The following is a 26,117-nucleotide window of genomic DNA, read 5'->3' on the forward strand; positions in this document are numbered from 1 at the left end:
CTTTTGCTTTGTTTAGCTGCTTCAATACTTTATTTCTAACGCTTTTAAAGACCATATGTTAGCTTTTTTAATGCTTAATCCACTTTTTTCATAAAGTCCCACATGTGTCATTCAGCCAGAGAAGATTGTGTTTTATCTTGACCTTGTGTAACATAGTAACACAAGAAAGGAAGGAAATTGTTTTTGTTCCATTACTGTGATTAATCACATTCTGTGAGTCATTTTCAGATGGTTCCATGTTTTTCTTTTTCTGGCTATGAAGTAAAGGTTTGTTTTCCCCTCCCAGCAAACATTTTTCATAGTTTTCATGTACATGTCTGTAGTGGGAAGTTATGATCAGGAAATGATCATGGTATGTTTTAGTTATGCAGTCTGATTTTCTTTGTGAAAATCCATTGCATCAGCGTCACCATGGTAACATGTCAAAGGTCGTGGAACAGGGCAGAGTAGAAGGCTGGTTCAGAGTGTTGACTGCTGTATCGTAGAATGATGTCACTGATCATATGTTTCCTTCTAATGTGAGGTGGAGGGTTGGAGTCACTCTCCAGTCGTCGCCGACGGCAACAGTTAACTACCATCTCTCTGACCAAGAAACCTGAAGACAGAAAACAAAGGAAAAAAAGGCCCCAATAAAGTTTGTGTGTTAATAGTTTTCAGATTGATATTATTCTTTTCCACATTGTGGTTTTTTCAGTTTTGTTCTTTACCTCATGTCTTGTTAAGGAAATAGGGAAAGTAGCAGCAGTGATGTTCCTGAGGATAAACTATGTTTTAACCAAGGAGCAACTTCCGGCGGTAAAAAGTAAAGCCTATGCGGAAGTGCATAAAACTGCAGTTCCCCTCTCATCCACTAGGGGCTCCAAGACAGAGAAAATCTCCATAGACTCCCATGTTAAAAAGACCAACTTCACAGCAGAAATAAACATGTTTACAGTCTGGTACAAAACTCCCTTTTCAGTTTAATAGGTCAGGTTTACATTCATGACAACTTAATTTTTTTCGAACTCCCCCGTTTAAAAGTAATTCAGTTTCTAAATTCAGCATATTTAGAGGTGTGTCCTTTTGATTGACAGTTAACCAATCCCCTCCTTCAAGTAAGAAGAATGTAGAACAACCACGGTTTTTAGCCGCTTAACAATGGGACTTAGCTTCAGTCCGCTTACCTCTGTTAGCTTGTTAGCTCCTGTTAGCTCCGGATTGGCTCGGTTAGCTCTTAGCTACAGGCAGCTCAGAGTTAACTAGATGTCAATCATCCAACCCCACGCTCACAGCCCCCCTCTCAGCTCCACCTCTTTGCCCATATTTCTATTTTTCGAGTGAGATGACACTCATGCCCCTGCCAAGATGGCGATGGTAGGAACCACTAACGAGCTTCAATTCAGCTCTTCAGTAACCTATGGGGTACGTCACGACAAGGACGCCCCCAAGTGGTGGCCGGTGCCACCCTGAACAAAAAGCTGGCCACTACACTGGCCACCCCTCTTCAGTTAAATGGTTTTATGTCAATTCTCGGTGGTGTTTAAATAATTACTGGGATGATGGCTAGCACTGACATGTGGATGTAAGTGACCCAAAATGAATAACAAAATCCGTTCCTGTTTCATGGGCTAATGCTATGAAGGCTTGTTTGGGCTGATGCTACTAAGGCTTGGCTAACATTAGCTTGGTTACCAAGCCTCAGTCACGGTTGGGAACAGAGAAACACAAAGCCACCTACCAAGACAACAGAAGGTAAAATCTTACCCAGAGAGCTCTTGCTGACCACACTGCCATTCACCAATGGGCCAACCAAACCAAGCTTGCTGCTGGCGTTTCCATGGAAACGGATCTTGAAGAGTCCAGTTTTCAAAGGGTGGATAAAAATCAGCTGGACATTTGAGCCACTAAGAGACAGATTGATTGACAGCAGAGTTGGTGAGGATTCCTGATGGATGAGAGTTTTACCAAGTTTCAAATGGTCATGCCTGGTTTCTAAAGGTTTTGCCTGGTTTTAGAGAGTTTTACCTGGTTTTGGAAGGGGTTTACCTGGTTTCAGGGATTTTACCTGGACTCTGGTTGAATCCTTGTCTTTGATAGCAGCTCAGATAGCGGGAAGCTTTCTGAAACACAAATGCACATTTGTCACCACATAAATAGAAAGACCGCCTGGTTAGTGCTGGTCTGAAAATGAATCTGAAAGACAAACAGAGCCAGTGGGTCTGAAGAAAAGAAAGTAAAGGCTGGAATGGACTGTGAGGTGGAATACAAAGCAGGCCTTGTACAGGGCATCTTACAGGAGCCATCATGTCTGAGCCAAGCCAACTTCTGGGGTTCATATTGCAGCCCTCTGGGTGCAGATACTCAGGGTACAGAACCAGAACATACCAGTTAAACATATCTGGTACCTACACGGGGAGTATGAAGTACTAGATCCCGTTGTATGTGCCATTTCATTCCATATGACCACTGCCAAAGGTTGGTCTACATGAGCCGAGGCAAAAAGCAAAGTTTTTAATTTCCTGGTTATCAACATTCCTACTCTCACCTATGATCACTCAGGGTCCAGAACCCGTTTTTGGTAGTTACTGTAAGAACGAGGCCGTAAATACAAGTGGCCAAAAATGAGTTTCCTCCACAGGGTGTCTGGGCTCTCCTTTGGTGAGAAGCTTAGTGTGAGAAACTCAAACATCCAGGAAGGTCTACAAGTAGAGCTGTTGCTCCTCTACATTCAGAGGAGTCAGATGGGGCTGTTTGGGCATCTGGTTTGGATGCCTCCTGGATGCCTTCCTGGGAAGGTTTTCAGGTTACATCCCATCAGGAGGAGTTCTCCAGGAAGACCCAGAAAATCCTAAGGAATTATGTCTTTCTGCTGGCCTGGGAATGGCTCTGGATGCCCACGGGAGAGCTTGAAGAAGTGGCATGAAGAGCGACTTTAGATAAGAAACAGAAAATGGATGGATGGATGGATGGATAGTTGGATTCCCCAAGTTTGACACACATACACACTTATATGTGTATGTGTGTCACTTATAACATACACATGTGTTATATGTTAATTATGATATGTTAACATTTAAAAATCATTACCAATGTCCTCAAAATATTCGACCCACACGATGAAAAGTTTAGACTCAGAGCTGAAAACTGATGGCGGTATGCAAGAAGACCGGATTCCCTCCTCAGGACTATTCTGGACAGAAAAACAAGTGAGGCACACACTAATGAGACACAGACAGACAGACGAGGAGAAACGGGTAAAAAAAAAAAAAAAAAAAAGAGTTGTTTTCAAAGTCCTTACAGTGGATTTGGGAGCAGAGTCTGGTCTCACTTTAGACTGACTCTGTAGATTGGTTGGTGACTCGGTCATTGGCTCCCCCTCATTTACACTTTTCAGCCAAGCAGCTGCTTAAAAGAAAAAGTAATTAACTGACTAACTTACTTTATATTGCCAGCTATCCTCAGTTGGATGAATACATCGAATGAGACTTTTTGATCCACACTAAATGGAAGAAGGTTATTACACTACAGGGACATCCTGAATATTCATTGGTCGACCACAGTGATATCATTGTGACATCATTAGATACTAACTGTAGGATTGTGATGATGGGATGATGAAGGTGATCTCTGTCAGAGCATCAGTGGACATAAGAACGAACCTCCGTCCATCAAACACACCACCTCCACTGTCACCAAGAACAGTATGGAATTCTGGGAGCAGAAAACAACCAATCAGATAACAGCTGACCTCTCCCACTTTCACAGAAGCAGAACACATACCTGAGCTGCTGGCATTGTCACCGCCCATCTGATGTTGTTGCACATCCACTGGCCAACCGAGAGACGAGAGGAAGTCCAAGAAATGAGACTGAACGCTGCAGCAGTGCTCAACATTCTTCAGGATCTACAGAGTCATGGCAGGGACAGGTGAGACAGAGACAGGTATGACAGATAGGTGACAAAGATGGTGAGACAGAGCTTGTGACAGGTGAGATGGAGTGGTAAGGCAAACTCAGACAGGTGAGAACAACCTCAGCAGCCGTCTTCTGTCCTCCTCTCATGTAGAAGACAAAGGCAGAATCGCAGGTTCTGGATGGTAGCCGATCCAATCCTCTAAGATTCTCATAGAAACCCGGAAGAGAAGAGTCCAGAAGCACAAGCTGAGCTGGAACATCGCCGAGACCTGGATCCTACAGAGTCCGATGACACGGCAGACATGTGAGTCTGTCCGTACAGAGGCTTTTAAGCTAATCAGGTTCTGTCTCTGCATTTCTGGTACCTTTACACTTTCAGGTGTCAGAAGACCCATGTGACTCAGGAAGAGTCTCGAAGCCTGAAAGTGGCTGACAGAAGGTGGCGGCCTGCAGGTTGTCATGACAACTGAATGAACGTTGACCTGCGTTCGAGCCTCGATGTGACATTGCCTCTTTAAGGCTGCATGCAGACGATCCAACTGGTGCTGCAACTGAAAGAGAAATGGTTTGACACCTGATCCACACCTGCTGCCATCAGACGTTAGACAGATCGATAGACTGATAGAAAATAATAAACTGAGGCAAAATAATGCCGAAACCTAACTTCAGGCTGTTCATAATATTTTCTAAAAGATAGTAAATTCCATATAGACATTTTGGTAATGTACTTGTACTTCTTTGGACTCAAAGGGAAAACGTTTTTATAGGTTATTAATTGGTTGTTTAGCTGTTATTTTCCTCATCTGACCCTTTAGAAGACCAAAATGTGTTGTTTGTGGCACCTGAACTAAAATGAGTTTGATGCCCCTGGTTTAGAGTCTCTACTTCCAGTCTGTGAACCTAATCTACAACACCTGATCTTTACCATAACATCTACCTTAAAATAATTCTGATATGACCATGATGGGTTAGAGAAGCAGGCCTGAGGGGAGGAGCCAGCTGCAGGTAAAGAAATAAAATTAGTTCTGGTTCTGTTTCTGTTCTTACCTCCACGGGAACAGTGTCACACAGATCAGGAATACTCAAATCCGCTCTGACTGAGGAAACTCTGTCTGTATTTTCAGCACCCAGCTGAGCTTTGACAGCACACTTTTTCCCAGCATCCTCCTGGGCTGCACTTCGCTGCTCCAGGATCAGAGTTGGCTGCAACAAACAGGATTATTCATTCATTATCCAAACCGCTTAGTCCAAGGAAGGGTCGCGGGGAAGCTGGAGCCTATCCCAGCAGTCTTTGGGTGAAAGGCAGGGTACATCCTGGACAGCTCACCAGTCCATCACAGGGGACACAGAGACAAACAACAACTCACACTCACTCCTAGGGGCAATTTAGAGTAACCAATTAACCTAAAATGCATGTCTTTGGACGGTGGGAGGAAGCCGGAGTACCGAGGAGAGAACCCACACATACACAAGAAGAACATGCAAACTCCACACAGAAAGGCCACTGTCCAAGCCTCGCCCCAGCCCAGGATCAAACCAGCGACCTTCTTGCTGTGAGGCCACAGTGCTAACCACCATCCCACTGTGCAGCCCCATGTACAGATACATTTTGGCAAATTTTCAGGGTTTTTGGGGATATGTAGCAGTATCACTGGGAACTGTGGTGGCAGTGAGGATCAGTTTAACTGATCTGTGACCAGTGATAGGAATATAGATGATTAAGTTGCTGCGTATTTAATGGCAGGTCACAGATTTCTCCACTACTGTTGACTAAAATTGACATTGGAACTTGGAGGTGAACTTTGAACTCATTGTTACGTTGTTTAACAACCATGCCAAGGTAAAGGATACATGGAATTATGAGGGCAGTGATGTCTGAAACAGGTTTAGAAACATAAAGGGGACGTAAATGAGCCTTGGAGAATAACACCAGGGATAACTTGCAAGTGAGCCAAGATCTCGTGTTTTCAAGCAAACCAAAGTTCACATCTTTGGTCTGCACCAGAGAGAAGATGCACAATCACACCACTACAAAAGAACCATCCATGTATTGACTAGCAACCAGGGATAGTTCTGGGGGGGGGGGGGGGGGGTGTCCAGGGAGGGCCAGTGTCCTCCTGACAACATGCTTGAAACCACCTGGTGCCCCATTAATCTGTGGAATAAAAGGTTGGGCAGATGATCCTGGAAAACAGCAAACCAAATTTTAAGAATAGAAGTAAATTTTGGGCTTGTGGGTGCATTGTCACTGTATTGATCTGAATCCACCAAAAACAAGTTTAGGTGGGGTTTTTGTTTCTTTGATTAGTCTTTTTTTATTTCCCCCTTTTTTGATCAACATTTCCTTCAGATATCGGCAAAACCTAAGAGGACCTTCCAGTGCAGATTGTTTTAAGGCTGTGTGGTGTCAAGTTCACAGCTGGCTTCGATACTAAAAATCAACTAAACTGCATTTAATTATGCTTATAAAACCTTTTATCCCATTAAAACCCCAGACAACGGTGATGCACCATCTGGCTAAAAGGACTGGAAGAAGGCTACTTGTGTTTTTTTTAATATGCCAAATCAGACAGGCACAAATGTGTAATGACTGCATGGAGAGAGTCCTCTAAACTGTGCTTTGTGAAAGAAAATTATTTCATCATTTATCTGAAGCTGAGATGAGAAGCTGGGACAAATACGGTTTCATATAATCTCTGAGAATGAAATATTATCCTCATTATACCGCAAATCCATGAAGTCTGTCTTTGTTGTGTTATTTTCTCATGGTTGTGCTTCTCCAAAAAAGCAGCTGCCCTACGAACAGAACAAAAGGCAAAAACATCCAAAGACAAGCTTTAGAGCAGAGGTGTCCAGCTCCGGTCCTCAAGGGCCAGAATCCTGCAGGTTTTCTATGTATCCCTGCTCAGACACACCTGATTCAAATTAATTAGTAGTAGAGCTTAATCAGTTGTGCACGCCATTGGCTGTTTGATCCATTTAGTGGAAGCTAGATGTGTTGGAACAGGAATACATGGGAAACCTGCAGGACAGCGGCCCTCGAGGACCGACTTTGGACACCCCTGCTTTAGAGCATCCACCAAGAAGCCTGAAGTACTATTCCTGAACGATACTAAAAGAAATGAGAGAAAGTTTGCCTACAGGTCCATTTATGTTCCTTTTACTTACATAATTAGGAAGATCCATTTAAAACCTCACTGTCGTCATACTTTCATGCATCCCTTACATCAATATTGCTGTTAGCCAACACATCCACTGGACATGAGAGCAAAAGTCTGAGTCCAATTCAGCGTTTGACCGCAGTATAAGACAACAGCCAACAAGGTGATGGTAGAGATTATGATAATGTACATTCTCAGAAACACACGTAAAAGGAAGCAGCACAGAAAATGCCTGAACTGTTGAGCCAAGATATGGTGGATCCATGCTTTAATGTTGTTTCTACTCAATTCTGACACAACAATCTGAATAAGGGACTGAAATGAAAGCTCAGGCCAAGCAGCGTTTTTCCATCTGATTGGTGGATGCTTGTTTTAATAAGTAGTTAAACATTCGACACACCTCACTTGTGATCAGTTTAACTTCGGAGCTTTAGTTGAACACATCTTGAGAAATGCGCGCTTCATGTCATGATAGTAGATACAAGGACCATTCAAATTTGGTAAAAAAAAACCAAATATAACTGGATGTCCATCATGCTGAATGGCAGGTTTTAAATTCCACCCACAGATAGTTTGAAAACAAAGATGGCTACCTTTATGAGTCTGAGGATTGCTGGTCTAACAATGACTTCAGATGAGGAAGTTCTTGGTTTTTCTTTCTGTTTTTTGTTCTGGATCCTACTGTCCCACCAGAACTGAAATCTGATGGACGGGGTTTCACAGTGAAGATCCGACCACGTGATGAAGCTTTTACCTTTGTGGATGCTGGTTCTTCTCTGGGCTGCAGGCGGAGTTGCAGAGACCAGGTGTGACGTCCTGACGGTCCCCTGATCACCACGGTGAGGGCTGGATGTTCTCCTGAATACACAAGCAGAACCATCGATCGGCAGAACCAGTTGGGTCTATGTGGAGCAGAATGTCATGTCCCTCTGTATGCAGAGGGACATGACATTTGCTTGGGTGAACCTCAGATGCCTAAATGAAGGTGAATGGTCAGCTGTCTGTTAGCAGGTACATCAAATGTGGCACAATGTTTGAGATTCAACATTTCAACATCAGAACGACAATTTGTGAGTAAATAAATGAAATGTGATTTTAAGAACTGGTTAAATCTTTCAGAAAGGTGAGCAGCTGTGAAAACAGCAGCTGGGATCAGGAAGATAAAAATGTTTTAGAGAAACAACTAAAAATTCTGTGGTGTTCCTACTTCAGTACCATCAGACAGCATCATCTGCATCAGTTCAGCGTGTTTCTGTCCAGATTGTTTGTGTTTTATAAATAGGAAGTTAAATTACTGAAGATGTGATGACTCAGAAGAAATGCTGTTAAAACCTGAGTTTTTCACAGTTTTGAAGTTTTTAAATATAACCTCACTGATTTGCTGGTGCTTGAGAAAAGCTGAAGAAAAAATACGAGTTACTGTGCAGCATAAAAACAAAAAGAAGAAGGAAAAGGTCAAACAGAAGAACGTGTAGTTGGATTTAAAGCACATAACGTTTCTAGTCATGAACAAAGTGGAGATGAAACAAACCAAAACAACAGATTTTGTTCAGGAAGACGTGAGAAGCTGTCAGTATTTCCACACCTCAGACAAGTGTTCAGCTCTAGATACCTTCTAGAAGTTTAATGTCATAGATCTCTACTACGGAAGTCGAGAGCAGTCGTGGTCACATGTTTTGTTTTTTTTTTATTTCGAGACTCAAATGTTTGGACTAGGAGGGAGCTCGGAAAAAAACACACACATAGGTTGAACTCCCCAGAGAAATCACTTGTTGTTCAATTTGAATTTTAAAAATAAGAAATAATAATATGCACATTAACAAATTGCTGTGGATTTTATTGAGTGCACTTGTTGCAGAGCTGGTTTCCAGTCTGTAGGAATCAAAGACTTGTCTGGATGCAGCAGTCTGGTGCTGAAGCAGCACTACAGGACTGTCAGCGTTCCAAGAGCTCACTTGACACTCAACCTGTTACACTTACAAAGCGTGATTGTTATAAGTTTTTCTGTCATGATTAAATCCGAGGTGTGTTACAGGATGTTTAGACAAACTGAGACTGCAGAGTTAAAAAAATATATATATAAGATCATGAAATATCAGCGGTTCTGCCTGAAAATCTCTAGAAAAGTGGTTAAATTGATAAACAAAAATTCATTTTGGTTATATTTACAGAAGAAACAGTCGCTGTTGATGTCCTGGATGGCCTCCGAAAAGATGGAGTCATTCACACACCAACACCATCACCACACTAATGTAAGCAGAGCAGGTTTCAGAAAAAGCTTTCCTGACCAGTGGGTCTTAACTTACCCTGCTCAGGCCCCAGTCCTACATCCATCATGGCCAGGATCACCGAACTGCCCACCACAAAATACCTAAACCTTTTCAGATTGTGTCCGTTGGTCAGAGCATAATCATTTGGCGGTGCTTCAACGCGCTTGCACACTCCTGAAACCTGCATAATACTGGTACATAAACAAAGAGAAACAGTTGGAACCCCATCATGAAGACCTCTACATCAGTTTAATTCAGCTCTATTTAGTCCAGTTCTTAACAAAGTCATCATCAGGCAATTCACAGATTTATTTAATTCAAGTCAACTCATATACAAAGCAAATCCACATTATTCAACATAATAACTGTGCTCATTTAAGCCAATATATATATAAAAAGAAGAAAGAAATTGGACTACAGTGGACAACAACAAATCTTCTCTTTAATCCAGTCCTCCAGCCTGAATATGTGTGGGGCACTGGACAACAGTGGGAAGAAAAACATTGTTTAAGGAAGGAAAATCCTTCAGCAGAAGTCTGAACAACAACAACAACAACACAGTGTTGAAGCTGTGAAAGCTGCTGATGGTTTAAATGTTGCTGCAGAGTCACTGAATCTCTTCATGTGATTGATTTGCTCACCAGCTCAGCGTGGCTTCAGCCGCCTCCTTCACCCTCAGAGAAGCTGGGTTCAGATCCTTCTGATCTTTACACTTGACTTCCTTTTCCTGCCTGGACTTACATCCGGAGATTCCCAATTCAACGATTTCCAAAACCTCTGATAAACATTCCTGACAAGAAATGAAGCGCAGCAGAGTTGAGCTACCTGGTAATCTGTCACCTGTTATTTCAGACGCCGGTTAAATACCTGGTTGTTGAGCAGGGATGGGTATTCAGTCAACCAGGTCTTCAGACAGGAGAAAGCAGCGACGATGATGGAGTGTAGATCTCTAGAGTGTAGAGGAGGAGGACGACTGCACTGAAACACGATGTACATACAGATAGAACTGACCGAATGCCTCCTCTCCGACTCCTCCACCTGGACCTCCACCTGCAGGACAACACCACTAATCAAATTCTGGTTCTGTTTGAAGGTTTGTGAAGCTTCATTTATAGAAACTGTGTACATATAAATCTGTTCTGCTCAGAGGAAAACTTTCTGTTTCACATCTAGTTTGTATCCGTGTGTGTGTGTGTGTGTGTGTGTGTGTGTGCACCTTGGCCAGTCCTCCCAGAGCTTCCAGCGCAGACAGACAAACTGCTGAATCATTCCTCCACTGAGAAGTGAGGCGCTGAGTCAGTAAACGTGCCATGTGAACCCACAGGACTGCCATTTCATCTGGTTGGACAGCTACTTACCATGGTAGAACACACACACACACACACACACACACACACAAATAAAATCAAATTAAAAGGATATTGAATGCAACTTGTTAGCATTCTAGCCTGTCTCTACCTCCCAGCCAACACGTTCATCACTAATAATAATAATTTAAGTAAAAGAAATGCTGGTCTTCGGGATGCTTTGTGATCCACTGAATGACAGAAAATGTCAAGTTTTAAATGGATTAATTTCAGTTTCCAAGAAAATTGTTAATAAAACAGACGTTCACTCCACCTGTGGTGCCCCAAGCATACCCAGTTAAACATCTTTTCAGCTTACTAGTTAAACAGCTCGTTAGAAAACAATGAAACATTAGTTACTTTGTGGTCTGGTCCGTCTGGGTCCACTGGTTCTTTGGCTACAACCAGGCTCCCTATGCTGGACATGAATTTCCTGAAAACAGATGTAATTTAATTATAAAGACGTGTGATTCTGAAGCTCCAATTTCCACTCAGGAGCCCAACTCAGGGAGAGGCAGTTAGTTGCAGCTTGGTTTGATTAATCCTGATTTCTGTTGCATTTCCACAGCACAACCGTACTCTTACCTGGTAGTGATATATAAGCTGGATAGATGCACCAGCTACATAACAGCAAGTCGTGATAGCGACATAAGGTCTTTATTAGCAAAGGAGAAAAATAGCAAATATCTAGAAGTTTTTTGTTTTTTCCTCTTGGCATGCCGCTTTCTTTTGACCAGTCAGTGAATTACAGTGTGTCCAGCTCCACCAAGGAAAAGGGTGGATCAGATCAGATGTTTTGGCACAAAAGATGCAGCCCAACCCATACTGTTCTGTCTGGGATCCATTGGTGGAAATAAAGTTTACCACTCCTCAAAGTGGTTAATGGAGGGCTGTTATTGGTCAAGAAAGGGACAATTTTAAGTGTTGACTTGAAATAAGTTAGCAGAGTCAATGGACTCACCTGTTGACATCGTCCTGCCGTCTCCTGAACCAGATTCAACATGGCCGCTGTGTCAACACCAGATCAGATATTATTCAAACAGAACTCAGAGCCGGTTTAAATCATGAAATCAGAACCAGACACTGACCCAGAAGAAGCTGTGTGTTGCAAGTGTCAGTCTCAGTCTGCAAAGCGCCAATCAGAAGACTGACAAGGCGTGGTTTCAGAGACCGGAAGTTGGCTGCCATGACATCGTCAGCATTTAACTTCCCATCCAAAGAGACCTGAGTGTACACAGTAGAACGTTACTATGATCCAGTTATATCTGAGACCTCTACTATCAAGCTGGATTTCTCTTATCAAGGTAAGTTCAGAGTTAATTTCAGGTTTCCATAATGGTTCACTTCTCATTGAGGTACAGTATATCTCCTTGGTAACTTATGCTGAATAAATACCTGCTCCGGAGCAGGTTATGTTTTGGATAAGAGATGAATAAGCATAAAACCAGCTGACCAATCAATTCTCTTGAAAATTGCTCTGCCCATTCATAGAACATTGGTGTGCAGATCTTGAAAAAGGCACTTAAGGATTAAGGATAGACTCATCCTTTTGATGAAATAAAAATAAACCATTGTCAGTGTCTTGATTTGTTACTAGTCCGTTAAGCTCCACAAAGGTTGCATCTGAAATAATATGAGTAATAATAATGGTCACCATGGCAAAACTGCAGAACCATGAGTTTATGGATCATACAACTAGCTACTTGTGCGGTCATGGGTACGAATAGCTTTTCCAAGACAAAATGGGCTCACATGCAGGTGGAGGTGGTTAAACCTAAAACTGAATATGAAGAAAAAACTGAGGAAGTTCTGTCTGAAATGTCTGGGCTGTTACAAAGTAATCAGACTACTGCCCATTTATTGTTTGCTATGTGAATATTATATAATCTGCCGAATTTACGCATTAACAGAGTCAGCTAGTTCTGCCAGCAGTCTTTCCTGGCTGTTGTGTTAACGTTTTTGCTTTTGGCCAGAATGATGTGTTTAAATTCTTAATATTTCTGAAGGTCTGCTCCTCCGGAGTAAGGTAGCTGTTCTGCTATGTTTCTCCTTGTTTACAATTGGTCAAAGGCTGCAAACTCCACCTTTTTTTATGTGAGCGTGCACTGGTCTTGACAGGAAAACCCTGAGTTGAAATATCAAGTTGATAGCCAGCTTTGTAGACCCTGAATGTCTGGATAAGTCAACCCAGGTAATGGTGAGGCATCCTGGGTTTGTTAATATAGCTTTGTAGTACAGGCCTCTAGACAGGTGTGTACATATTTGTAGGTGGATGCTTGTTTACCTGTGATTGGACAGATCCAAAGTGGAGGTGGAGAGGCAGCAGGGACATCAGGATGAAGATGGAGGCCCTTCTTAAATCCACTGAACTCGCCAAACCTTTAAATCTTATTAGATCTCTGTCACAGAAACAGAAAGTGAGAATAATTCATGTGGTCACCAGGTGGGTCGCCACTCAGCTGCTAAAGTTCACCTGTGGAAAATTCTGGCCCTTCTATTGACTGAAACCCAGTGAAACATTTGAAATTATGTTTTTTTTTTTAAGGTACATGTCTTTGCTTTTTGCAGATGAAGTGGTTCTGTTGGCTTCATCAGGATGCGATCTCCAGCTCTCACTGGAGCGGTTTATAGAGGAATGTGACACAGCTAGGATGAAAGTCAGAACCTCTATTCAGAAACCACGGTCCTCAGTCAGAAGCCGATGGTGTGTCGTCTCAGAGTCAGGAATTATATCCTTCCCTTAGTGGAGGAGTTTGAGTGTAGCTCTTGTTCACAAGGGAAGGAAGAATGGAGTGAGAAATCAAAAGGTAAATTAGAGCTGTGTTTGCAGTGATGTGTATTCTAGTTACCGAGATAAAGAAAGTTATCAGGAACAGAAGCAGCAGAAATTAGTTCCCTACACAGGGTGGCTGGTGTCTAGATGGCCTGGTCCCACTTTCGGATTCCCCATGGATTGACTGGAAGAACTGTCAACCTTGCAACGTTACCTCAGCTAAGAGGAAAATGATGGATAGATGGATGAATGAATGGATGTTATAGTATCATTCTTTATAATCAAAATCATATAAAATAAAAAATCTTGAGGACAAAACTTTACATTTTAAACATTTATGTCTGATGCCATGCATCACCTTCCTGCCCTTCTATCATGTTATTACAGCAGCCCTGAGGGGACAAAACTGGAGCCTTTTCCATCTTTTTATTAAACAAGTGAACCTACAGTGGTGACAACTGGTTCGTACTAATATGGTGGGATTTAACAGCAGCTTAGTCTTTATTTGAGTGGCCTCCATCCATCCATCCATCCATCCATCCATCCATCTTCTGCCGCTATCCGGGGTCGGGTCGTGGGGGCAGCAGCCTAAGCAAGGAAAGCCCATACTTCCCTCTCTCCAGCCACATTTGCCAACTCTGCGGGGGGGATCCCAAGGCATTTTCAGGCCAGTCAATAGATATAATCCCTTCCAGCATGTCCTGGGTCTTCCCCGGGGTCTCTTCCCAGAGGGACGTGCCTGGAACACCTCACCAGGGAGGCGTCCAGGAGGCATCCTGACCAGATGCCTGAGCCACCTCAACTGGTTCCTCTTGAGTGGACTGAATATGTTAAATAAATAGATAGTAGATTCAGGGTTAACCTCACCCTCACTTCAGACTTTTGAGATAATGGGTACGGTTACATGGTGTTTTTTAGTTCCGAATTAATAATTCGGAATTAAATAATTCAGAATTAACTTAATCTCCTAGGAGTTTACATGAAGATAATAATTCCAAATGAGCGTTTATATGAAACACGTCCTCACTTAATTCCTTTTTAGAGCGGCGGGTTGGGAAGGGTTCTGATTGGACAGATGACGTATGACGTACACCAGAAATAAACAAAGTTCGCTCCCTGCTTCTCGTCTTTTCAGTCATAACTTGTAAAAACTACATAATAAGTACCAGTTTCGCTGCTATTTTTATTATAATTTTTAAGTAGCAGCTCAACACGAGCATACTACTTCACTTTTTACAGCAACTGAGAAGGAGAAGAAAGATAGACCACCGAACACGGGAGGCAAAGCAACGCGCGTCATCGGGACAGGACAAGGTAACGAGCATGCTCAGAACGACCGGAATTAACTTAGAGCGGAATTAAGGTTTACATGACAGAGGAATTAAATAGATCAGAATTAAAATGCGAATAAACCAGACACTTACATTGGAATTAAATTTAATTCCGAATAAAAATTAGCATGAGGAATTAAGTGTTTACATGGTCATTTTTCATCGGTTCAAAGCGGAATTAACTTTTATTTGGAATTAAACAGGAATTAAAACTCCCATGTAAACGCACAGAATTTCCGGAGTGATGAGACTTAGAGAGCTGTATCTCATGTGAGCAGAGATCTTTTTTCCAGGACATGTTAACTTCTTGGAGAACGTTTACCTGTCCAACAACACATGTTCCACAGCAGAGATGAACGGGGGGAGCAGCAGGTTGACTCCTTTCAGATCACAGCAGAACAGACAGGTGGAGTTCAGCAGGACAGACGCCAGTACTTGAGGGCACGCCACCTTCGATACCTGGAGACCCTGCAGAAGAACCAAGTAGAACCTGGTGGAGGACAACATGATGACAATCATTGCATAGTCCAGAAGTAGGACCGCTGGACAGTCAGTTACCTGGACAGGTAGAAAGACAGGTCCTCGAACAGGAAGACACACAGACAAACAGATAGTAGTAAGCAGAACCCCTGGCAGGTTGATAGACTGATCCCTGAACCAGGGGACAGACAGGTACCTGAACAGGTATACAAACAGGTACCTGGATGGGTAGACAGACAGACACCTTGAGCTATAAACAGGCAGGCACCTGGACAAGTAGACAGACAGGTACCCAAACAGGTGGACAAAGGAATACCTGGACATGTGAACAGACATGTACCTGGATAGGTAGATGGACAGAATGTTCTCTGCCGTCTTCTTGCAGGTGAAAATCCTGCAAAGTGTCCCGTAGGCCTCGGCTCGACCTGCTGCCCATCTGTCTGACATCACAGTGACATCTTTCGGTCTCCCTGTTGATGACATCATTTGACATGGAGAACATGTATAAATGTGTCACTGTAATAGTACAACAGAAACGCTAAACGTCCTGAGTGTTGCATTCATGTCCCGATCTGTTTTGGTCTGGTTCTGATAGGTTCTGCCCGGTTCTACCATGGACCAAATCAGCCTGAACAGCATTGTTAAAATGTGTTCTGACATTATGAGTGTCACCGAACCGAGTTATTGATCAACCAGGGGCCTGTTTATCAAAAGCAGATTTAAATTATCCAGAATAAGATTTTTTTTTTGACAGTGACCTTGCATCTGTACATAGCCACACGAATTTGTAGCTGATGCCAAACACAGGTTTTAGCCAAAGCTAATTCTCAACTCTTGTCCCCTGGTGGGGCCTTTCTACACTACATTAAAACACAATGATACATTACAAAACCTCTCTCAGACTCACATATTCACACGATATAAAATCTGTAATTCATTACAAAACCAACACAAAACTCACCTATAACATAATATAAAAATCTATTCCTTATTCACACATACACACATACAGTGCTATTTATAAATGGGTACAATTTGATTAGCTTTCAGCCAGGACTTAAGCCTATGTGAAGTTTTTAAGGTTGGATGTGGTCTGGACTTCAGTCGGTAATGATTTCCACAGCTTTGCACTTTTGTAAGAAAAGACAGACAGACCAAATGAAGCTCTGCAGTGTGGAAGCTGCTGATTGATGGAACCTCTGGTGACTCTATTACTGTTCTGTCTCTCAATGAACAAACTTGACCAGCCTTGTCAAATTATCCTGGATTATTGGTTTAACAAACACAAAACCAGGCTAAGGAGGAGTGACTAAGTCCATCCAGGAGTCAATAATCCTACTGAGTACCACTACACGGCTGTCTTCAAAAGGCCACGAGGTCGGTCACTAATTAACTGATGTTGACATAGAAAAGTTGTTGATCCTAACTTCAAAAAACTATTTTATTCTTGTAATTTCACCTCAGTGGATCAATAACATAGAATTTTATTTAATTATATTTCATCCCAAGTGAGCAACAAGTAGTAACGGATGGTTACAAAGAGTTAAAACATATTACATCATATTGTTCTGGGTGAATGGAGCTGCAAAGACTCTTGAGAGTTTATGTTGTTGGTTAAAAGAAAAAAAAAGATCATGTTAATGGTTATAAATGTAAAGGTGTTAGCTAAAGTGCAGTACTTACTGTTATGTTCATGTTGTGTTTATAAGTTCTGATTCTGATGGGTGTTACGGTTGATGTTGTTTTGGCTGTGATGAGATCCAGTTCAAGCTGTTGCACAAGTTATTTGTTTTTGTTGCTGTTGTTTTTGTTGTTTTTAGTGTGGTTCTTTTGTTGTGTGGTCTGAATTACACTTACAGGACTGATCGCAGTCTTTGCTGATCAAAGCAGCATCAAACAACCAGCTGCCAAACAAGTGTAAGAGGGAGTCCACGTTACACCTGATAGCGGAGGGAGAAGGTCGGGGGGAGGAGCCTAAAGAAGGAGGGGAGGGGGGAAGTTGGGAGGAAGTCTTCCACTGATGAAGGGAAGATGATGTTTAACAGGACAGAGGACAGAGGTCAGGAAGTTAGATTATACATATAATATTCTAACAAAAGTACCTGGACAGGTAAAAACAGTTTTAACAAAATAGTCCCCAAAAAAAAAGCTGTTTACCTGGACAGGTAAAGGCAGGGAACATGCAGAAACAAAACACTATCTGGTACCTTGGAGGGCTTTTTAGTTGCTGGAGAAACGTTTGCTGCTTTCAGGCGTCCTTTTTTATGCAGAGGGGGGGACGTTTTTGAGGAAGGGGTATCAGACATGCTTCTAATGTTCACTGGATTGGGCGGGGCACTGCCAGAGCGAGGTCGGGAGAACCCTGAAGAGAAATGGGATCAGGTGTACTGCTGTGTTGTTTCGCTGCAGTCTGAATTACCACCAATTAAAGCGCGGTGGAGGCGGGGCCTACCATACGCAGGGAGGCGATCTTTGAAAGGACTTCTGCTCATGGAAACACCTGAAAAGTACAAATCAGAAAATTTAACTTTATTTTCACTGACCTGATTAATAAAATTAACATTTTAGCTCAGCTGATCCAGAACCTGTTCAGATTCTGTCGGGTTCCAACAAATTAGCTTATTCATCAGATTGACTAGATCATTCTGTTTTACCAATAGAAGGTAGTCGGTCTCTGAAAGGCATCCTCGACATGACTCCTACAGAAACGCAGAGAAACAACATAAATTTTACATAAACATAACATAAATTTTATTTATCAACCAGGATTTATTTGCAGAACAATATTTTTGGTTTCATGTAGCATCACAACTATTCTGAAAAAGCACGCATTTTAGTTTATGTTGTAATGATTTCATTTTAGTTCTTTTTCCTTTGAGTTTCAGTGGCTCCAGTTCCTTGGCTGTGAACCAGCAGGTGGCCACGGGATGGAGCCAGCTAATTGGACCAAACCAGTGGCAGAAACGGGAGGGGGAATTTAGGGTTTTCTTTTGTTCATTTAGTTAGGTTTTTGTGTGTCATCCCCTTTGTCTGGTGTTGTTTGGGCTGATCAGCCACAAGTTTACCCTTGTGTGTCATTTGTTAGGTCAGTTTGTTTCATTTTGTTGCTTGAGTTACTTCTGTTACAAATTCTTTTATTATAGTTTTGTTAAGTTGACCTCTTTTATAGGCCTGATTTATTAATTTATGTTAAAACAACTTTTTCTTTTTTGGATCATAATAGAAACCCTATTTTTGAACTTTAAACCTGTACCTGACTGTGCTTCACTGCTCGGCCCATCACAAGGCTGGTCAATATTTCGTATTAATGTCAAGATGTTTTGTTCATACCTGAGTTTCTCAGAAGCTGTTCCTTTGGTTCTTTGTTTTCCACAGTTACACCTGCAGGAACACACGTACAGGTAACACTTTGCTATTTTCATACCGTCTGATTTATTTTCTGCTTCTCAGTGAACAAAAAACCCGTAAAGCTAATTTCTGTTTGACACAAAGTGATCAATTCTTCATTATAAATATTCATTCCTGTGGCTGAAAACTTAGCCTTCAAGCAGAGACTTGTATGAAGTCTGAGAGGTCAGAATACCGAGGAAAGCGTCGACCAGCTGACTGACAGCCATCATGGCTCTGAAGAAGACGTCTGGTAGCTGATTGTCTTTAAACGCATCCTCCGCTGAGGAAGAGGTTGATGGACCAACTGCAGAGTGGCATAGCTCCACCGGGTTACTGCAGGTACACAGGACACTCCTCAGCTGTACAGGTAACACCATGTACTTGAAGGTGGAGCAGTTACCTGAACAGAAATACCTGAACATGTGCAGGAACCTGAGCCAGGTGTGAGGTATCCACTCATCCTCCATGTCTGCAGGGACCAGAACTGCATCTTCATCCAGAACATAAAGAGGAGGGAAGCTCGGCCCGAAGGTCAGAGGGAGAAGCCTGAGAGAACAACATGATTTAAACACAAACAAAGAAGAACAACGCACAATAAACACAAATAAAACAACACAAACAAAGGAAAATGAGACGGGGGAATCTAAATATGATCCAGGTAAAGAATTCAGGGATGAAACCTGAGAGGAGAAACAAACACCTGGAGGTCAACGCTGCGATGGCCCGACTCCACTGATGGACAACCACTGGCTGGTGTCTCCAGCTGCTCAACATCTGTCTGCACGTCTGCCACAGCGAGCGAGATGGGAAACACCTGGAGCATGACAGCAGCCACACCTCCAGGAGGACTTCCAGTGACTGGTCCGATATACCGCCTGAAGAGAGAGACACAGGTCAGTGACGCGCAGGCCGAGACGTAGATGGAGAACAGACAGGTGAGAGACAAGCAGGTGATGACATCTGTCATACCTGCAGCAGTGGGCAGAGCCAGGATGGCATGGTTGATGTGTAGCAGGAAGTGCAGAAGTGTCTCCCAGGTGTCTCTGGTCATCGTGGAACTATCTCTCGCCAGAGACCGAACAGCAGATAAAACCTGCTGACAGAGAGATAGGTGGACCGGACACACCTGGTCTGACCTGCACAGGGGGACATTTAAACAAGACAAAAGAATAGAAAATTATACTAGAGGCACTCTGAGAGTGCAGACATCCACCAAAACTTTGTAACTTTTCTTTTTGTTTTTTGTTTTGCGTCTTCGTTGTTGTTGTTTGCTTTGGGGTTTTTTTTTTATAGATTGCGGTCTTCATTGTTTTTAGTTAGAAGCTCTAGTGGCAAAATTATTCCCATCCCTCCACTGAAAAGAATCCTTTAAAAAGAATCTGGCACCAAGCAGTGATCCAGATCGTCCCCAAAATCTAATCACTTATTCTTTATTCCATTTCTGAGATTATTTTAAAAATCTAATTGAAATCTGTCTGTAACTTTCTGAGTTGTCAACAGACAGACAGACAAGCCAACGCCACCTATTTACATGGCCTCCACCTTGACAGGGATGATGAATTAAGATGTAATTGGGTTCTGGTCTGTGACTAGGTCTTTCTTCAGGTCTAAGATCAGGCTTAGGATCTGGGATCAGGTCTGAGGTTCAGATAAAGTGAAATAGTCTACCTTGGCAGGAACAGGATGTAGAGGTCTCGAAGGATCCTCTGGGCGTAAACATTGGGATCTCTGCTGATTGGTGGAGGGGTGCAACCTCTCTGGGAGACCAGAGCCATCAGCCAATCAGTGTAGACCTCTACACAGAGTTTGACAGTGTCTCTGTCCAATGGGAGAGTGAGACCATAACACAGGACCTCCATCGTCCATTTGACCTGGACATAAAGGGACCTCAGATTATCATCAACAATGTAAAAAACAAAAACTAAGTGTGTGGATTTGCTAAACTGTCCTGAAAAGAGAAAAGACTGAGACCAGAGACATCTATAGAATCAGGTTTGTCTCTGAAGGAATCCTTTAGTTTAATTGACAGTGACATCCTATAAATGCATTAAAGTATACCCCAGCATCAAAACATGGATTATTAAATCAGTTTAGTCATGTTTACTAAAGAAAGGAACAACTTCTGATCAGATTCTCATTTATTTATATTTTATTTAGCTGATCAGTATTATTGAGTATTACTGAGGTCACAGTCCTCTTTTTTTAAGGGAATCCTGGCGAAGAAAAGTTCCATTACAACCTACACGATAGTCAATTAAAAAACATTGTTACTCTGAAGACAGACAGAATAAAAACAATTTGAAAAAACATCCATCAATACAAAGTAATGGGTCAATTATTGCATTTATGTGTCTTTCTACAAGATTATTAAGACACAAGGTATCACAGTTTTAAGGTGTTTTATTGACTTTTCAGCTTCAAGTAGCACAGTACTGATCAGCCTTTTTCCTACTCTGGACGATTGCATGGAACAGATAATGTTGAGAGCACAAAGCTCTGAAGACATCGAAAAGAGTTGCCAAAGTTTACAGTGGTGAGTCTGAAGTTTAGGTTGTTAAAGAGGTAATAATAGGAGTTCGTCATTTTTAGATGAAAGGAATTCAAAATTTGCCATGTGAAGAACTTGAGGTGCTATTTCATCTGGATCATAACACAATCATGTTTATCAGCTGGTCGGACTACAGACTCAGTTACGTTCATCTGAATCGCCGATTCATCTGTCTTTTCTGAGCCGTCAGCCCTCCCTTCCTGTAAGGCTACAGCCAGTGAACAATGACAGTTGGCAGCAAGCGGAACATTCACCCAAATAGGACTAAGGTTTTATAACAACACAACAGTCATCGGTGAAGAAGCTCATGGATAAAGAAAGGGTCAGAACCTGGGTGAACTTAGGCTTTGTATTTTCAAAATTGAGAGTACTGTGAGATCTAAACTGGGTCACAATTTCACTCAGTTAGCCCTTTTTGTCCTGGACAGGTAAGTAACAATATAAATGTTCTAAGTTACTTTGACCAGACCAGGACAAATACAGCATACTGGAACATTGAGACCGAATATCACCAGATTTTCTAACAATAACCAGAATTGTTTGGCTGCTGTGTTTCTGCAACACTGCTGTTACATCCCATAAACTGCAGGGGGAGCTCAAGAGCAACAACCTGTCACACCCATAAAACTCTACAAACCTGCTCTCTGCTTCTCCTACAGAAACATAAACACCTGAGCGTGTTTGTGTTTTTGTACAGGCAGCACTCACCTGTCTGTCTGTGCGCAGCAGGCTCCAGGCATTGGGGTTTCCCAGGGCTGCTCCCAAGGGTTTTACCACAGCGACAGTGACATCTCTACCAACAGAAGGCGGGAAACAACTGAGCACGCTCACCTGACCAGCACTCAGTGACGGGTCCATGGCAGGTCTGTCACAGCTCACCTGGAGTGAAGACGGTTCTCAAATTAGAGAGATTGTTTGTCAGTAAGATTAAAGGAGATCTGACTCCTGATCTTTGGTTCCTACAGATCAACTTTAAACCATCAGAACTTCAACCAGGCTGTCAGGGTTTTAGAACAAGAAGCAGCTTTCCTTTTATTTTAGTTCACAGAAAGCTCTGATTGCATTAATTTTCCGATGACACTCGGCCTGATCTCATTACCATTCCGATGACACTAATGCCTTACGTTAAGGACCGGAGTTTCGCCGTCTCTCTTGGGGCCACTTCTATTTACTCTTTACATGCTGCCACTAGGGGGTGACGGTGGAATGATTTTTAGCACTGTGGCCTCACAGCAAGAAGGTCGCTGGTTCAATACTTGGCAAAGTTTGTGCAGTGACCTTTCTGTGTGGGGTTTGCATGATCACCCCATGTGGGTTCTTTCCAGGTACTCCGGCTTCCTCCCACCATCCAAAGACATGCATGTTAGGTTAATTGGTTACTCTAAATTGCCTCAAGGAGTGAGTGTAAGTGATTGTTTGTCTCTGTGTGACCCTGCGATGGACTTGCAAGCTGTCCGGGGTGTACCCTGCCTTTCACCCAAAGACTGCTGGGATAGGGATAGGCTCCCCGTGACCCTTCATTGGATTAAGCGGTTGGGATAATGGATGAACGAATGCTGCCACTAGGTCATCTGATACAACTTTCAATACAGCATATCATCTATATGCAGACAATACACAACTCCATTTCACCTTCAAGAAACATTAGCTATCTGAACTCACTAGACACCTGAACTGTACGGGTGCAATAAAATGCTGAATGGCTGACAACTTCCAACAAAACCTAAGTCCTGATCATAACTCCAGATAACACAGTAGATGAACCAAAAGCAGAATCTTGGGCCTCAAATCTTGGAAACTTAGGGGTCTAAATTTGACTAACTACTGTCATTAACGTCTTATCAGGGTGGAAGTGGCTCAGGTGGTAGAGCTGTGACTTGCAGGTCGGCGGTTCAAGTCAAGTCCTATGCTACAGCCCCAAGGGGGACCCAAGTCTTCTCTGACAGCCGGTCCCAAGTCTGCATCAGGGAAGACATCTGATGTAAAACATGTGCCAAAGTAAAACCGAGCAAATAGGTTGTTGGAACCAGATGACTCGCTGTGGCGAAAAAGGCCAAACAAGGAAAACAATAATTTACCTCTTATATAAAATCACTGGCGAAATCCTTTATCTTGCATACCGTAATATCATCAAACTCTTCAGTCCTATGCTGATGTGGAAATGCCTATTCACATCTTCATTTCATTCTGCATTGAGCACCTTATTTTAATCACTTTACAAAACTTTTCTTCACCATTCAAAGTCCATCGAATATGCTGCTGCCCACTATGACACCCACTATGACACTCATGTCAACTCTCCACAGCTTCCTGCACTTTACAGGATCCAGTTTGAGACTTGCATGGACAAGCCCCCACTTATCTCACTGATCTCATTTGTACACAAACCACTACAGAGGTTTTTCCTCCACATGTTTGTGTTGTTTCTATCGTACCACAATGTACTTATTTTTATTCTGTGTTGTAGAGGGACACCAAAATAAAATCAGTCTTTCACTCGCACGCACACACACACAAACACACACACACAGAGCATGAACTCTGAACTCAGTGTAGTCAGTTTTAAGTCAAAGCTCGAGACACCTGTTTGAGGTTATGGTTAGAATGGTTTAAGTGAACCAAATGTCTTTATCATTATTATTCTACTGTATTATCATTCCATTGCCTGTGTTTTTGTGTTTTTATCTTTTTTGTGTTTTTAGTTGTCAAACCAAGCCAAGTAAACTTGATTTACAGAAGCACTTTACAACAGCAGCCACTAAACAGAGTTCTGAATTGTGAAGCACTACAGATTTTATTTGTGAAAGGTTTTAACTAAATAAACACCAGCTACTTACTTGCACTTGGTGTGATTATTTATACATAATGATGACACTCGGCCTGGTCACGTTATGGTTCAGATGAAGCTTTGGTCGTTTTTTAATATATTTACTTCTCTGTATTTTATCCTTGAGTCCAGATGAGTTGTCATCAGTGGAGGACCACTTATTGTTCCACAGTATGCAAAGTACACACCAGGACAAGTATGGGCCGAGTATGTGTGTACATACTTGTACATCCTACTTTCCCAGAAAATCATGTGGCATAAACAGAAAGATGGCAAAGCAGAAAACTCAAAACATTCTGTTTTTTAGTTTTTTTCAGGTAATATTGGCTTTAATCATTTTTAGGTACATTTTTAAATTATTGTTTTCTTAATCGCAGTATTGTGCTTTTGCTGCCGCTTTAATCTTGTCACTTCAGCCTCAGCTTTAAGGCAGAGCATACCAGCAGTTGCAAGCACTGATCGGTTTCATTTAAAACATTTTGTGAATTTATTTTTGCAAATTTAAGCTCTTGTGTGGCAACAGCTTTGACAGCAAGTCTGGCATCATTCCAAATGCAGAATGACTGTATTTGTCTCATTTTATCATTGGAAGTTTGAGTTTGCAAGTCAAATTGCTTAAGTCCATGCTAGCATGGTAAAAACCCATTTGTGCTCAGCACAGACGGATTTTGTCCAGTTCTGGTCATCTCCTGCGTCAGTTACATGCGTAATTTGGTCCATTTTCAAGGGGCTTTGCTATCCATCACTTGGTGCAGAAAAACGGAACAGTGCCACCATAAATTGTGGAGACAGTGTTGACCTATTTGGCTCACATGACACCAACGAAAAGAACAAACCAGAGAAGAAGAAGAACAGGAAGACACAACGCAAAAACTGTTAAATAAAAAGTACACAAAGAAGATGCATAATGAGTTAAGTAGAATCACAAACAGGGAGTTTTATCAATCAAATCAATCAAAGATACTTTATTTATCCCCGAAGGGAAATTCAAGGTTCAAGCCAGCTCGCCCAAGGTTAGACATACATTATTCTGTTACTTCTGGTGATTTCAAGCTGAAATCATAAAACCACCAAGCAATCTCAACAGCTAAGAAACAGCCTTAGTCTGATCCTGTTATGTTCCAGTGGCATTCAGTCTGATCATGCTGATGTTCTGAGAGACATCAGACTGAAGAAAAAAATCTCACCTGCTTCAGGTTTCAGTTCAATGTGAATTTTCAGGAGAAGTCCCATGGAAGACCCAGGACACGCTGGAAGGACTGCGTTTCTTGTATGGCTTGGGAACACCTAGGGATCCTCCCAGAGAAGGTGGAAGAAGTGGTTAGGGTACAGCGAAACCTGGGTTTCCCTGCTTGGGCTGCTGCCCCCACACCACGATCCCAGATAAGTGGCAAGAAGATAAATGGAGGAAGAATTTTGGTCCACAGCTGTGATCCTCATCAGGGAAAAAAAAACCTCAAATAAACTAGTTTCTGTAACATTTCTATTGCACTTTCCACATATAAAATCAGAAAGAGCTGCACAATAACTTCCATAAAACCCTAATTCTGTGTCTGAATAAAAAGCATCATACCTACACAGGTTTTTCACGGAGCTCTGTGTCCTCTCAGCCTGAACTGCAAGCAACAAAATGGAAAAATCATTTGCTCTGAAAGTCAAAACTCTGACCTTAAGCTGGGGGAGGCGTGACTTTTTCTCCCTGAGCTGTGTCTGCATGGCGGTCACTGAGTTTACAGTCAACAGAGTGAAACACAGAGGCTGACCAGGTGAGTTACAGGTACGTGCAGTCCTGCTAACTGAAGCAGGACTGAAGCACTAAAGGTCCACACACCCCACAGAGACCCACAGCATAGCTTTCATTGACAGTGGCAACTCTCGCTTCACTTAGTTTAGTTTTGGTACTGATAAAAGTCATGTCCAGATGGAATCTCTACGTGGACCCGGTCCTGGACACAGTTCCTGCAATATTCCAAGTCGGCTTTTAGCTGGAAGAGTCGTGGAAACCTGACGGGAAAGACCACCAGATTCTGAAGCAAACTTTTCCATCTCTGCTGATAATCAGAACAGTTCCAGGTGAGCCTCCCAGGAACCTGCCGCT

At 42.4% G+C, this 26,117-nt stretch overlaps 1 protein-coding gene across 1 annotated transcript; it reads right to left on the reverse strand.

Moving 5' to 3' along the window:
- Nucleotides 1-422: 422 nt before the first annotated feature.
- On the reverse strand, nt 423-25,735 carry ralgapb (Ral GTPase activating protein non-catalytic subunit beta; the record flags this gene model as incomplete). Its single annotated transcript, XM_079242880.1, has 30 exons — nt 423-595; nt 1,744-1,883; nt 2,045-2,099; nt 3,067-3,169; nt 3,278-3,381; nt 3,571-3,883; nt 4,011-4,169; nt 4,259-4,444; nt 4,941-5,096; nt 7,809-7,912; nt 9,361-9,515; nt 9,966-10,114; nt 10,192-10,374; nt 10,541-10,650; nt 11,535-11,678; nt 11,759-11,894; nt 12,955-13,069; nt 15,097-15,264; nt 15,595-15,724; nt 17,112-17,271; nt 17,462-17,616; nt 17,707-17,754; nt 18,585-18,635; nt 18,838-18,977; nt 19,059-19,190; nt 19,345-19,519; nt 19,614-19,780; nt 20,313-20,515; nt 21,901-22,071; nt 25,688-25,735. 30 exons carry the CDS (start codon nt 25,733-25,735, stop codon nt 423-425), a joined length of 4,233 nt encoding a protein of 1,410 aa, XP_079099006.1.
- Between the last annotated feature and the right edge of the window lie 382 nt (nt 25,736-26,117).

The sequence above is a fragment of the Telmatherina bonti genome (assembly GCF_933228915.1).
Source record: "Telmatherina bonti genome assembly, chromosome: 6".
Taxonomy (NCBI): Eukaryota; Metazoa; Chordata; class Actinopteri; order Atheriniformes; family Telmatherinidae; genus Telmatherina; species Telmatherina bonti.